Source organism: Chenopodium album, chromosome 22 (assembly GCF_948465745.1).
Source record: "Chenopodium album chromosome 22, dcCheAlbu1.1, whole genome shotgun sequence".
In the NCBI taxonomy this organism is placed as follows: Eukaryota; Viridiplantae; Streptophyta; class Magnoliopsida; order Caryophyllales; family Amaranthaceae; genus Chenopodium; species Chenopodium album.
This window is the reverse complement of record NC_137855.1, coordinates 28486430-28500540: the sequence shown is the minus strand read 5'-3', so window position 1 is coordinate 28500540 and position 14111 is coordinate 28486430. Positions and strand designations below refer to the sequence as shown.

The following is a 14111-nucleotide window of genomic DNA, read 5'->3' as shown; positions in this document are numbered from 1 at the left end:
GATTCATTTTCAATAGCAGTTAGTTACGTAAAGTTTAAGCAAAACCAAAAGTAAAAGCAAAAATGTGAGAGATACGAGATAGGAAATTAACTAACAGAGACTGCAGAGTAATCTTCACTCTTGTTTTCTGAAAAATGGATTTTTTTTTTTTTCTTTTTTATTTATTACAACCAACCAGTACATCATCTTTTACAATTTTAATAATGTACAGTGGCCACATTAGGGCAGCATTTGCGCACCACATACTGCTCTCAAGGGGTTTATCATCGACCGTCCCGAAATGCAACAAAATTGATATTAGCTAAGAAATACAAAGCTGCATTTACATTCATATTTACAATTAGGGAACGTCAAACTGATACAGCTGGGACTCATTTCACTTTCTTGGTACAGCTACCCCCAATCGAAGTCATTCTCTTCGAATCATACGTTGCAGAGGTCAAGGAACAGCCACCATCTTGTGACAATTGCCAAATTTTGATAACCAATCATTTCTTTGAATAACGGGCAGGATTATCATAAACGAAAATCAAATTATGATTCCACGTTTTAAGTTAATCCTGAAGATGATCTTCGCCATTGCTTCTTTTTTTGGTTTAATTTGAATGGACTCCAGGTCTTCCGCCGTTTTGAAGTCTCACAAAAGAGACCAGATGCCAGAGCCTGTTGAAGCCACAGATCAAACTCTTCTTCATCTTCATCCATCATTTCTGCATCCAAACCCCATGGGAATCTACTCGAGTTTGAGCGAGTTGTCTTCTCCAAACCAACCATGTTTACATGGAAACTTGGTCGATGGGTATTGGGTCTACAAGCCATTCCCTGAAAAACTTCTATCAGTTAGAGAATGACCACATTAATCGACTTCACTAACATATCTAATTGGACTTGGTTATGAGGTTACAATCAGCAATACTCCTATCATGAATTTAAACAGATAACAAGCAATTCAAGGACAAATTAGCAGCATCTATTTGTTTCATTGTATCAGATCCAAATGACAGGTGCAACATACATCAATGGCTTTTACTCAGAGTTTCTCACTTCTGCTAGAGTCATATAACCCGACAGTTTGGTAAAAGCAAAGGCATTGATATTATCAAGAATTCAAAGATCTATTTACTTGACAAAAGTCCTTCAATTCGTCTGTTAAATATTATCTCTTGCATCAATGATGCCAAATTTGATAAAAGAAAAAAAGCAGTATTTTGGAGGAAATCAGAAATTCAAAGGCTATAATATTAAAAACTAAAATATGTTGTATAAACTTCATGATTCTAATCAAATCATTATACATAAAATAGAAAAGGGAGAAATGTTCGGTTATTCAGTAAAAAGAAATGTAGCAATAAACCACTGCCTCATAGCGTTAATTTACATCCTTAATTCCTTATTCATGAAAGACACTGTTTTAAACTAGACTTTATATCCCTTAGTCATCTCGATAACTCAAAATGAAACAGGTGAAGAGAAAGGAAATCCACAAGGACAACAACAGCCGCATCACTTCATAAAGACATAGACTGGATGACCCAACTAGCTTAAAGCCTCAATCTGAATCGTCATCATTGATTTACAATTAACACCAATTGATGGATTTAACTCGTCACTAAGAAAATTCCAGTAAAGCTTTTGCTTAAATGAAGATAATACGTAGTAACTAACTACACTGAAGTCCTATCAGCTAAATGTCATCTCCTCAATACACTGAAGTCCTGTCAGCTAAATGTCATCTCCTCAATAATGTTGCACACCCAAAGCAACTGCAATCTGGAGGAACTCTAGCAAGCTTCTCAAGAGCTTAATTATTAGTTAGTCTTCAGATAAAGGAAATTAGTGAATCATCATGGAATTCAAAACCTCAGATATTTGATATGGTTGTAATACACAACCATAATTGTATCCTTTAACTTATATCAGTCATACAAAATCAATAGCTTAGACTACTTACCTAATACGGTTAATAGTAATGGATGATGATACAAACCGAGTCCTATGATAATTCTTCTCATTTATTAGGTCCACGAACAGGTGTTATACTATTTTAACAGTAAATATTAAAGTGCTGCTTCCTCCACAATAAAAGCAGAACAAAGTTGTGTAATAAAGCAGCCTTGAGAAAGATTTAACAACAGATAAATTGGATGTAAGAGCAGCTCTCCCATCATTAACCTTGTAATGTAAACTTCATAACTAGCTGCATAAAAAAGGGTACAAATGTAAAGTGGGTAAATATACCTGACAGATAGCCCATTCCGACACATCAAATATCTTACTTTCAGCACACACAAAGGCACGTGGAATTTCCATCTGTCAGCAGATACAATAGTTGTCAGCAAATACAATTAACGATTGTCAGCAGATACAATTGATGACACAAACATCAAACACATAGCTCATAAAATTGCAATACATTAGAATACAATGTGTTCATCAAACTATTAAACAAATTAGGTGGCGTTTTTTGGAACCAAAAAACACAAATGCCAAATAGGCAAATACACAATGCAATTGCAAATTTGCAAGTACCAAATAACGTAAAAAAAAATAGACAAATACAATACGACCAGACAAATATACAGCCGGTAACATGATTAGTCATAATGAATGTAAGAACTTTTCAAGGAAATGCTTGTGATTCACAGAGCAGAATCCAGGACACCAGACTCATAAAAGGTATGAATGTATGAAACAGTAGCCTTATTGTAATCAGTTACCTACTCACCTCGAGTTTATTCAAATATCTAACCAGCATCCCCTCAATTTAATAACCAGAAAGATGATAAAACAAAGACTAATCTTAAGGTTAAAAGGTCTTCCTCCGACTCACAAAAAACTTCTCATGTCTCTTATTGTTTGTCCCACAAAAAACTTCCCATTTTTCGCTTCACGATATGATTAAAAAAATAACAAAATAAAAAATAAAATAAAAAAACATTTTCCTTTTCCTCCATTTTATATTTATCTTTGCTCTACTCCCAAAAAATAAAAAATAAAATATAGTCCCACGCTCCCACCTTTCACCTTCTTCGAAAAACAATAAAGAATACCACTAACTAGTATTATTACTCACTTATACTTAGAAGATCCCACCACCAACACCCTCCTACAACTATGTACCCAAGAGAGATGGGAAGCTTTCTGTCGGATGGAGGGTGTATTCGGAATAAAATCATACACAATCGATGTTATCTTGTTTGAATTTAGATAGCCAGGACACAAATACATCACCCAACCCAAAATTTCAACTCATCTTACCTCAAACAAGCCTCATACCAGTGATTCCACAGTCTAATTACTCTAATAGTAAAAACACTCCAGTACTGATGGCTTTTGATTTATTTTTATATACTATTATGGTTTTCAATATCATAATTCATATCTTTAGAAATTAATTTCCAACTTATCTTTCTTTCCAATACAGACAATTATTAAATTTCAAGCTCAGCCACATCTATCTGGAAAGAAAATAATTAAGAATGGGCAACAATTTCTAAGAAAAAACAAACAAACAAACAAACAAACAAAATGGCAAATAATGCCAACTATAAAATGTAATAAGCTCAAGACCCTGTAAGTAATCCCTCTGGGTCAATGATGACTGCATTTAAACTGATTAAGTCACCAGACAGCAGACACTAATTGATATTGTTATACTAAATTAATTCCTAAAATGCAGTATTCATCTTGGGTTCTATCACAATATACTTGCCATTTCCTTGTGAGGCGATTATGTTCAGCATACGCCCGTGATTGGAAAAATGAATTCACATATCCTTTAATCATCAATCATTTAATTTTGCCATATAACATCAGTAATGCCATAACAAGACATGATGCGATTACACTAATAAAAGTACTGTGCATTTCCAGCCATCTTTTTTATGCTCTTGGATAATGTTGATTGATGGTACGCTATTACTAGTAGTTTGGTTGCTTTGGACTTTAATTCTCTGCAGTTTTATTCTCAAGGGTTTAAGACTTTATTTAGTTCATCTTACTCTTTCTGAGCCCACAGATCAGCGGGACAAGGTAAAGTCTTAAGACACTTTTTATTGTTTTAAGTTTCAGTTATTCAAATGATAGCTTTGTGCGATTGTGCTTTGATAAAATAGTGTTTTTTTCCTTAAATAATATGGAAAATTCCCCAACAAAGTTTTGAAATTCTTTTGTCACTTTTCATTTAGAGAGTGAATCTAAACATCATTCTTATGCTTTTAGTGAGTGAAACACTAACATTGTACTCCAATTACAATTTACAAGTGAGTGAAGCTTGTTGGAGGATAAACAGAGGTGGAAAGGTGAAGAGACTCCTATAAAACCAGGTAAAATTCTTACATCTACCAATCATATTTTGGGTAATGTTACAGCTTGAAACTGAACCGTGGGCTTGTTTTTGTTCTTGCAACATAGGACTAGAGGAGTACCTACAATTTAAACAGCTCTGCCAAAATTCTAAGTAAAACCCTTGGATAAATGGAAAAAAAAATGGTCTGGTGAGCTGTATAGCAGCTTCTTCACTGTATTTTGGTAGTTAAAAGAGGAAACAAATGTTAGCTAATGACTTTGTCCCCAAGAATTCTAGAGATCTCTGTTGGATTTGAAGGTCAATGCAATGACTGAAATAGTAAGCCAAATATCAATAAGCCAAATACCAATAAGACATCCAAAACCAAATTTATATGTAGGTGAGGTGTGGGACCTGGTGGATTTAGGAACTTTAAGTTAATTGTGAATGAGAGGCAACTCACACAAAAGAAAGATACGTTATAAAAAAAATTACTAAGGACCATGGAATCTTCTTCAAGTAACTAGGCAAACAACAAATCAGGATATTTGGGACATATATCCATGGTTATTTGAATTTAAACATACCTTTTGAGGTACATTGAAAACAAGTGATCCTTTGTATTCAACCCAACCATCTCCATCCTTAGCTTGATGATACTGACCGCAATCCTGTGATGAAAATAATGAACTAAATAAAGATAAGAGAAGCAACACAGGCATCCAAGAAAGACTAAATTCCTCACACACGCACCTGACACCATCGTGCCTTGGCCTTAGACCGATTAGTACAAACCCATATGTGTGAATTGCCACATTTTGTGCATTGTATCCGTCTTGACTCCTCAGTGAAAAACTCCCGTGATTCCTGTGTAAGGCACAAAATTATCATCAGATGTGATATTCACAGTCTTTTATAAAGGTAAGTATGCATGCATTTTAATGGTGAGTACACCACCCACCACCAAAAAAAAAAAATTAAAACCACCTTATGGTGATAATTGATGCCATGTACCAGAAATAACCTATAATAATGCTGGAATATCTTATTATGGAGACGCTTACAGAGCCAAAAGACAAAAGCATCCACAAATACGAGGGGATGAAAATGCACACATAATGCATCAGACGCCAACTACAAAGTCTTGCAGACATGCTTTTCAATCATCTGATATAGTTGAGCGATATCCACAATGTAAGTTTCCATAATTGAGTTCCTTATTCAGTCATTCAAGCCCCATTTAGTTTGATGAAAGATAAAATAATGTCCCGTAGTAAACAATTTTCAAAGGTATACACAATTATAAAATAGTTTTCCTTTGTCAGGTTCTTTAGAAGGAAAGATATAGAAAAAGAGCAGATGATGAATGGGAGGAGAGATTGAAAGAGAAGATGTAAGAGTAGGGATTCTAGCTATGGGAAAAATATGTGGCATCCCTTTCTTACAAAAGGTAAATATTTTGCACCCTTGAAGAGCTACCCTCCACCTTTTGGAAATTTGTCTTGCACCTCTTAACAAACCAAAGGAAAATGTTTAAATCATTTACCTAGGAAAGGTTTCATCAAACCAAACAGAGCCCAAATAAAATAAGAGGAAAAAAACCCGGAGAACTAAACTTAGCCACTTGTATAACCTTGGTGCATGTAGTATGTAGCCAATAAATCAAAGGTCAGAGATACTAATCCAAAGTTGATAGTGGGCAAAACAGCAGAATAATTTGAGTGTGTGTTAATAAGAGGATGAAAAGCTGCTGTGTCCAGCACATAACTAAAATGGTAAAAATAATCAATTTATGATAGCTTCAACAAGAGACAAGGAATTGTTTTAACGTTTGAATTTTTTGTCTAGTAAAATTGAAAGCAACATGTACTGATGGCCACAATGACATCCTACCTTTAGCTACCGCAGCTAGCTCTATCTCATGGAATTTAGTGTATGAAAAAGCTCCGAAGTGACCACGGCGATAAGGATTTCTGTAAACCTTAGGTGTGCCTAACCTCACTGAGTTGAGCACACTTAATAAATGTTTAGAAAAAAAAAAGTTCTGGAAAAAAAGTTGTGCGCCTCAGTGCACCTTTTGCTGTGCCTAGACCAAAAAAAAAACCCACAGGGCCCATGCCACCGGGCCACCGCCTTGCACCAGGGCATGCCTTTTATAAACTGCTCAAACTTAGACCACGCTTTTGAAAAGAAAACATGTCCTACCACACACCTAGCAAAAACATTGCAAAATAGCTCATTGTGTTCAGTGATCAGGGAGCATCCTTATTGTACCCCCTTCCTCACTTCGAAAGTTTTCCTATGTACAATGTGGAAACCCCCCCTCCTCCTTTTCACTTAATCCCAGATAAGAAATGTCCTCAAATGTATTTGACCCTTGTGTTGCCATGAATACTGTTAGCCAAAGAACAATCACTGTCCAAAGTTGTGTTAAAAAACACTGCTACCGCCAATAGAAAAAAATTAAAAAAAAAATAATAATAATAATTATAATAATAATTTCTTGTAATTTGATTGACTTTGTAGGTTTTCTGATATTTATATAATAGGAATAATAATAATAATTAAAAATAAATAAATAAATAATAATAACTCCGTTTCAATTTATTTGTAGTGATGACGAGATGTGATATTTCATCAATATCTAGGTAAAATTTGTTTGAGTGGTATATGGAGAGAGAAAAATAAATGAGGAGAGAGGGATAGAGAGAAATGACAAGTAAAAAAAAACAAAGAAAGAAACCATTTGTTGCAAAAAAGTTGTAGTTTCCATTTATGTTACATGTTGCAAATACATTTAAACAGAGGTAGTAATAGGAAAATTGTATATTTAATAATTTTAAAACATAAAAGGTCATTCACAAGTCCATTCATGACTTCTTTCTAAGCTTGATGCTAGCATAGTTGCATAGTCATATTTGGGAACCCTTACCTATTCTTTTTTTTTAAAGGAAACATAGCACAACATATATTAAGAGGAAAGGTCCATTTCGGACAGTGTCTCTATGGGAAATTGCTAAAGCGAATATATTCCGCATTTCCACACGTATCACTCGTAGCTATGAGATGAGCTACGGTATTACAACTCCTCTTAGCATGCGAAAGTAAACAAACATTAAAACTCACTATTCTTAGTATGATGTGGATTACAAAATACTAGCATGGATCATGATAAAATACCTAAGAGGCTAGTTGCCAAAATATGAAACGCTCCTACAGAGATTCTATTAATGTTTAATTCAATGACTAATCCAATTGATTACCTGATTTGAGGTGCTAGGAGACTTTTGGGAAATATTTTTATATTCCTCCTTCCTCAATTGCTCATCATAATCTCTTCTCTTAGTAGAATCCGAAAGTACCTGAAATCAGTAATGAACTAAGTTGTGGACGCAAAGTAACAAACAGTTCTTCCTGGTAATCAAAACTACTTATAATATTACAGGTAGAGCAAAGCAAACGGATTGTATATAAAAGGTTTAATCAAACATTAGAACCATACTCATTACCTCATAAGCACACTGAAGCTTCTTAAACGACTCACTTGCTTGTGGACTACCCATATTTTTATCAGGATGCACTAGCATGGCCTGTACAATGAAAAGAATGAATTGATGCAAGGAAATTGCAGATCAAAAGAAACAGATAAGATGATAAAGTGCAAGAATAATTCTCTTTGTTAATAGGTAAACAAACTAACATGTCACATCGCTATGTCAATAGAAAAATTCCAATTCTAGAAAGTTCCTCACTTCCAAGCAATGATTAAAAGAGACGATTCAGCAAGAGAAAATAAATGTAAAGGATAAAAGTGCCAACAAATTTATCCTTTTGTTAGCACGTACATCCATTCTGCATATTGTTGCAACAGAAAGATGCATCAATAACATGAAATATTCGGCACTTTATAAGAGCCCATTGCTCAGCACTTCAGCATGAAAAGTTTACTGATCTTACTGCATAAGGACAGCCATAGCTGGAAGGTAGTCACATGTATACAGCAGCAGATCTGGCTGGACAATCACTAAAGTGGATGTATGTAGAAGTTCAGGAATCAAAGCAACACAAGATTAAAAGTAGATAGCAGCAGTCTGACAAATGCCAATTGTTTTAGTTATCTATTTAATGACACTAGTATCAAAATTACATAGAGATTAAAAGGTAAGCTGAAAACTGAACAGGGAATTAAGATTTAGTTTGTACCTTTTTCCTATATTCCTTTTTTAGTACAGTAGCATCAATTTTCTTGTGGCGCGGAAATCCCAACGCTTCATAATGGTCATTACAGCTTAAAATTCTTCTCATTTCAGTTAATGAACATTTGTCTTCTTTGATCACCTGACTAGGAGAAGCTTCTTTCTGATTCTTCAAGACAGTTGTAGTACTAGAAGTTGTTCTATTTGCAGTTTTACTTGATGTTTTGCCAGCTGAAGTAGATGAGGGCTGTTCTTCAGATTCATCAGAGGGAATAGAATATTCACATTCTCCAGAAAAATTATCCTCTGTAAATTCTTCTGATGCTTTATGCTCCTCATAGCGAGTATTTTCATTCAGAGTATCACACCATTGCAGCAAATAATTGAATGCATCATTTGATAGGAACGCAAGGTTAACTGAAAGAAAAGGGCCAACCAATCCTATTCGTACTTTCACACAGTAAACAGAATAAAGCATTGCCATCAAGACCACCAACCGTGCATGATTTAGAGAGAACAAGTAGCCTGCAAAACAAAAGACTTACAAGGGTTATAATTTTGTTTACAAAATTAATATATACAGCAGCTGAGGCTATTGAGAACTAGAATCTACCTCCCTATATCGGCTATATGTTCTACCAATAGAAACTAAAGATGCAGCAAAAATGTTGCCTACCTTCAGTGATGTTAATTTTCAGTAATCATGTTTAAAATCTAGGATCTCATGACCATTCAAATTTTGAAGTACTAGATGTTCAATGAGCTGATAGTATACAAAATATTATTCTAACAAAAACAATGTATGCAAGGGCTGCCAATCCAAAATCACTGTCTCAGTGTCTCTAATCTATTTTATCGTCTTCCAAACTTTTTACTATTGCCTATTCTTTAAAAAAACAAATAAAGGTACTGCAAGTTTCAGCAGAAGGAAACAAATGTCATCCTTCCCCAAATAAAAGTCTCATTTGACCAAAAAATCTAATCCTTAATAAAATACCACTTCTTCACTTACTTTTATTCACCTTAAATAATAAAAATAAATAAATAAATATATACTTCCTCTGTTCTTTTTTACTTAACCCGCTTTGACTTTTAAACTATTCACCACCCTTCCTTTGACCATCTTTTGTGAATTACATGCAAGTAAAAACATATTCATGTGGGGTTTTGTTAGATTCATCTCAATAAGTACTATCATAATATATAATTTCTATAAGTTTTACTTATAAGGGATTAAAGTTATTGATCGAGAAAGTTTTGTATTGGCAAGCATGATAAAAGAGACAGGCCAAAGTAAAAAAGATCGGAGGAAGTATATTAATTTTGAAAAATAAAATAAAATAGAAAAAATATAAAAATGAAATAAAATAAAAAAACCTCCATGATTTTCTCTTATATTCATATAGTACTAACTAACTTAAACTCACTTTTTTTATTCACTACATTTACATTGAGTAAGCTATTGAATTTCTACAAGCAGTATTTGAGGATGATAAGGCAGATAAGCAAGCATATAATTTATTATAGTTAGATATATTTATATATTTCTTTTCACAGCAAGACCTAGCAGGTAACAAAATAAACTTTACCTCCTACCACGAACAATATCCCCGTAATCCAGAAGTTAGCATACATCCACAAAATTAAAATGGCAAACAGCCCTACAATAAAAAGACCAGGAGTGTAGCCCAAGTACTGAACAGCAACTCCAGCTGCTGCCTGAAAATTTAAATATCAAGTGCATAAGTCCAAAGCTATTTAATAGTATAATTTGGAATCTAAACACTTAAAATTTAGTTGGTGATAAATAAATAAAGAAGAATCAAATAAGTGTGACACTTCAGCCCTGCAGTATTCTTAAATGAATTGATTAACACTGAATATCCTCTTTAGTTATGAGGAAATGATGATTATTACCACTGAGTGAATTATGTGGTGATCATTTAGTACTTTGCAAGAAAGATATGCATGACAATAGTAGTTTACAGAAACCAGCAAATTCTTGCACTAAGTACATCAAAGTAGATCAAAGAACAGGATATTCAACATCCACTCATCTGTGGAAGTCCTCCAAGAAAATCCCCAAATTTTGTCAAGCTCTAAATTCTTTGAGACAAGACAGGCAAATTTTAACTTGGATGCTCATAATATATTGCACTTTGGAAATATGAAGTATTGAACAACAGATGCAATAGCAAATTACCCACATTCTTTCACATTACTTTTTATTAATTAAACCTTCCATATTCTTGCTACGTAATCAGAGAAAAGTTGCAACTCGTTCCATAATGATGAAGTAACCATAAAAAGTTTATAGCGGAAGGTGATCAGGCATTGATGTGCAAGGCATAAAGAGGGAGTGCCTTTATCATGGTGATATGATTCTACTGAGGAATCGTGAAGGTTTCTAAAGATTGAAAGAAGCACAAAGTTCTATGCATTTCAAGTTTCTTTTTATACATATATGCAGTGGCATGAATTTATTTTTTATGATGTGGTGTAGATGCATTATTAGTGTCATATTTTATCCAATGGAAGATTGACAAAAGAATGGAGAGGATAACAAAAATAGTAAAAACTGTCAAATACATAGGAACATGTGGACAAACTTTCCTTGGGTAAAGCAGTTCCATCCTCAAGAAAACAATGTTCCACCCCTCTACACCAAACACACTCTACATAGACACCTCAGATATGATAAAGTATGAGTGCGTGAGCAGCCTATAAGCACTATTAACAATTTACGTGTCATTGCCAAGAAGGACTATGCAAGTTTGTGTGTTATTCAGTAAAAACTTATCGTTTCTCATCAACAACTAGCCTTCTAACACAATTCAAATCAATTCCGTCACTATACAATTCAAGGAAGCAAAACACCCACACAACAGTACACCAGTACACCACACTTTTACCATCAAGAATCTAGCACAATTTAGAGCAACTGTTGTAAAACCCAGTCATATACTCGCATAATCAACACTCTCTAAGTGAAGAAACTGCGTATATGATAAAGTATAACAATGCCAAAAGCCCAACGGCAGAAACAGAAATTTATTGTCAACAAGGTTGCAACCCAGTAATTCTCTTCATACTTCACATTTCTCATCATCAACTACCCTAAGAAGCCCACAGGTCACATATTCACTAAGAATATTCGAGGCATAACATCCACAGAACACACACTACACCATATCAAGAAATCTACAATAACAAACAGTGACAAACGATGAAACCCGATCACATAATCAAGACTATTCACAACACCACATAATTAAGAACAAATCTAACAAAGATAAACATATCTATCAAAAACGGGGTCAAGGGGAGTTATTAAAAACCGCGAAAAATAAATCAAATCCACAACTTACCATACTAATTAAGACATAAACCAAACAAGATATGGAGGTCAAGCTCAAAAAACAACTCCACATAATAACCAGCAATGCCGCGGATTGCAGCCCAATCAACGATCGAAAACCCCTTAAAAAGCTATCCTTCCAATAAACCAACACTAAAACCACAAACCTCCAGAAATTCTTGCACCCATTACAAACCATTGGCCAATGTCGATCAATGGCGACCCAAACCCTATCTCTTATACAACAAGCAGTTGTTCGAGCAAATGAACATGCATACTTTTGAGATTGCACCCATTTCCAACCTTGCTGAACCAACCCAATATCCTCCATTCTCTAACCCTAAAATCAAAAATCTGGGCTAAATCAAAAATTCAGCTAACCTAAACATTGTTCATTAAAATATCGAACTCAATTCGAAAACCCCAACTGAATACAACCCAAATGGAGGATAATCCCAACAATTTGACGCCATTAAAGAAATCTTACACATAATGTGAGAGATCCAGAAAGTTTCAACAATCACCGACAACAGGAAAGAGAAAAAGAGGGAGAAAAATGGTGGGGAAATAGCTTTAATTGATTCTTAAAGAGGAAGAGTTGAGACAAAATTAGAAGCTTTATGATTTATGAGATTTCCTTTTTTCCGCCATTGTTGTTGGTTCAGGAAGAGCTCGTGAAAAAGGTAGAGGAGTTGTGGTTGAATAATAAAGTTTTAAAAAGTGCAAGTGGAAGAAGAAATGACAAGAGAAGGAATCAAAAGAATGGCAAACATGTCTGACTTCTACAGATGAGAGTGAGTTTCAATAATTAGTTTGTGGATTAGGGTTGTAATGTTTTTGTGTTTATGTGATAAGTAGAGTGTGACAATGTCACATTGGTCCCACTCGATTTATTTACTCCCTCCATCCCTAAATTACATTCCTCCTTTCTATTTTTGGTATTTTAAAATTACATTCCTCCTTTCTATTTTTGGTAAGTTTTTTTTAGTAAATCAACTCTCTTTTTCTGTTTTATATTTAATGTTTTCTCACTCATCCTTACCTAATCTCACTCATAATCCTTGTGCCAAATTACAATGAATATGATTGGTTAAAATTTTTTAATTAGGAGCATGTAATTGGTCCTTTTTTTTTGCAAAGGATTGATGACTTGTCATGAGTAATAACTAATCTATCTTTGTAGTTCCCATTGCATTATCTAATTATTGTTATTTATCTTATTCTCCCTCCTTAATTCCCGTGTAAATTTCCAAAGAGGAATGTAATTTAGGGAAGGAGGGAGTATTTATTATCGTGTTTTATTTTATTTTATCGTTAATCTAGTTTGTATCCCAGAAGCTAGAGTCGTTCTGAGATGCATACAACATACCTGTGATGTATGAATATTATACATATTAGGGTATATTTGTTATTTCACAAATTTAAATTTGAATTTGAATTTCCTGTTCCTTTGAAGACATAACCAAAGTTTGAATTTGTGTAACTTTTTTCTCTATCCTCAATTACTCTATTCATTAACCTTACTACTTGTAATGAAGTCCCTCTCTGGGGTGAGTGCTAGGGTTTGTGAGTGAGTACTCAAAATTCTTCAATTCTCTTTCAATTTTCTTGCTGATTTCCATCAATTTTTTTGCTATTTTCGTGTTCTGCTCTTGTGATTGCGATCATGGGGAATGATTTAATCAAAGATTGGGAAAAACTTCGGTTGACGGAAGCCGAGGGAGAAGTTCTTGGAGGTGATTATGTCGAAGTTGTAAGTGAAGATACAAAGGCTAAATTGAATCTCACGCTTGTTGGAAAACTATGGACTGTTAAGCCTTATAATATTGAGGCAATGAAAAAAAACCCTTCGAATGTGTGGAGATTAAAAGAAAAATTTGCGATTAGGGTTGTTGAGACTACCTGTTTGTGTTTTCAATTCTTTTGTGAGGAGGATAACGAGCGTGTTTTGGAAGGCAGGCCGTGGTATTTTGATGAAAAGCTACTGCTTCTTGAAAAAAATTTTGGAGACGAACAACCGTCGGAAGTAACCTTCAAGCAAACTCCAACGTGGGTTAGATTACTGGATGTGCCTTTTAATAAAAGATCTTTGGAGGTAATGTATGATGTAGGAGAATTTCTTGGTGGTTTCCTGGAAGCCGACGATGAAGATCCTTTGGGATGGAGCGATTGTATGAGAATAAGGGTGTTAGTGGATATTAATAAACCATTGCGAAGGGGGTTGTTCTTGGAAATGGGAAAGAATCAATCTCGTTGGATTGATTTGAAG

At 34.3% G+C, this 14111-nt stretch overlaps 1 protein-coding gene across 1 annotated transcript; it reads right to left on the bottom strand.

Moving 5' to 3' along the window:
- Nucleotides 1–297: 297 nt before the first annotated feature.
- LOC145604895 (uncharacterized) lies at nucleotides 298–12643 on the bottom strand. Its single transcript, XM_081660881.1, has 9 exons — nucleotides 11853–12643; nucleotides 10074–10203; nucleotides 8492–9009; nucleotides 7798–7878; nucleotides 7552–7650; nucleotides 5042–5155; nucleotides 4876–4959; nucleotides 2239–2310; nucleotides 298–822 (listed from the first exon to the last, which is right to left on the bottom strand). The coding sequence occupies exons 1-9, from the start codon at nucleotides 12171–12173 to the stop codon at nucleotides 550–552; spliced, it is 1692 nt and encodes a 563-aa protein (XP_081517007.1). The 5' UTR covers nucleotides 12174–12643; the 3' UTR covers nucleotides 298–549.
- Between the last annotated feature and the right edge of the window lie 1468 nt (nucleotides 12644–14111).

Excerpts from the sequence above, each read along its gene's own strand:
- LOC145604895 (XM_081660881.1), bottom strand. The coding sequence starts at position 12,173 with ATGGAGGATATTGGGTTGGTTCAGCAAGGTTGGAAATGGGTGCAATCT. Across the intron at positions 10,204-11,852 it reads TTTATGTCTTAATTAGTATG|GCAGCAGCTGGAGTTGCTGT; the intron begins GTAAGTTGTGGA and ends TTAAATTTTCAG. Across the intron at positions 2,311-4,875 it reads TTTTCAATGTACCTCAAAAG|ATGGAAATTCCACGTGCCTT; the intron begins GTATGTTTAAAT and ends ATCTGCTGACAG.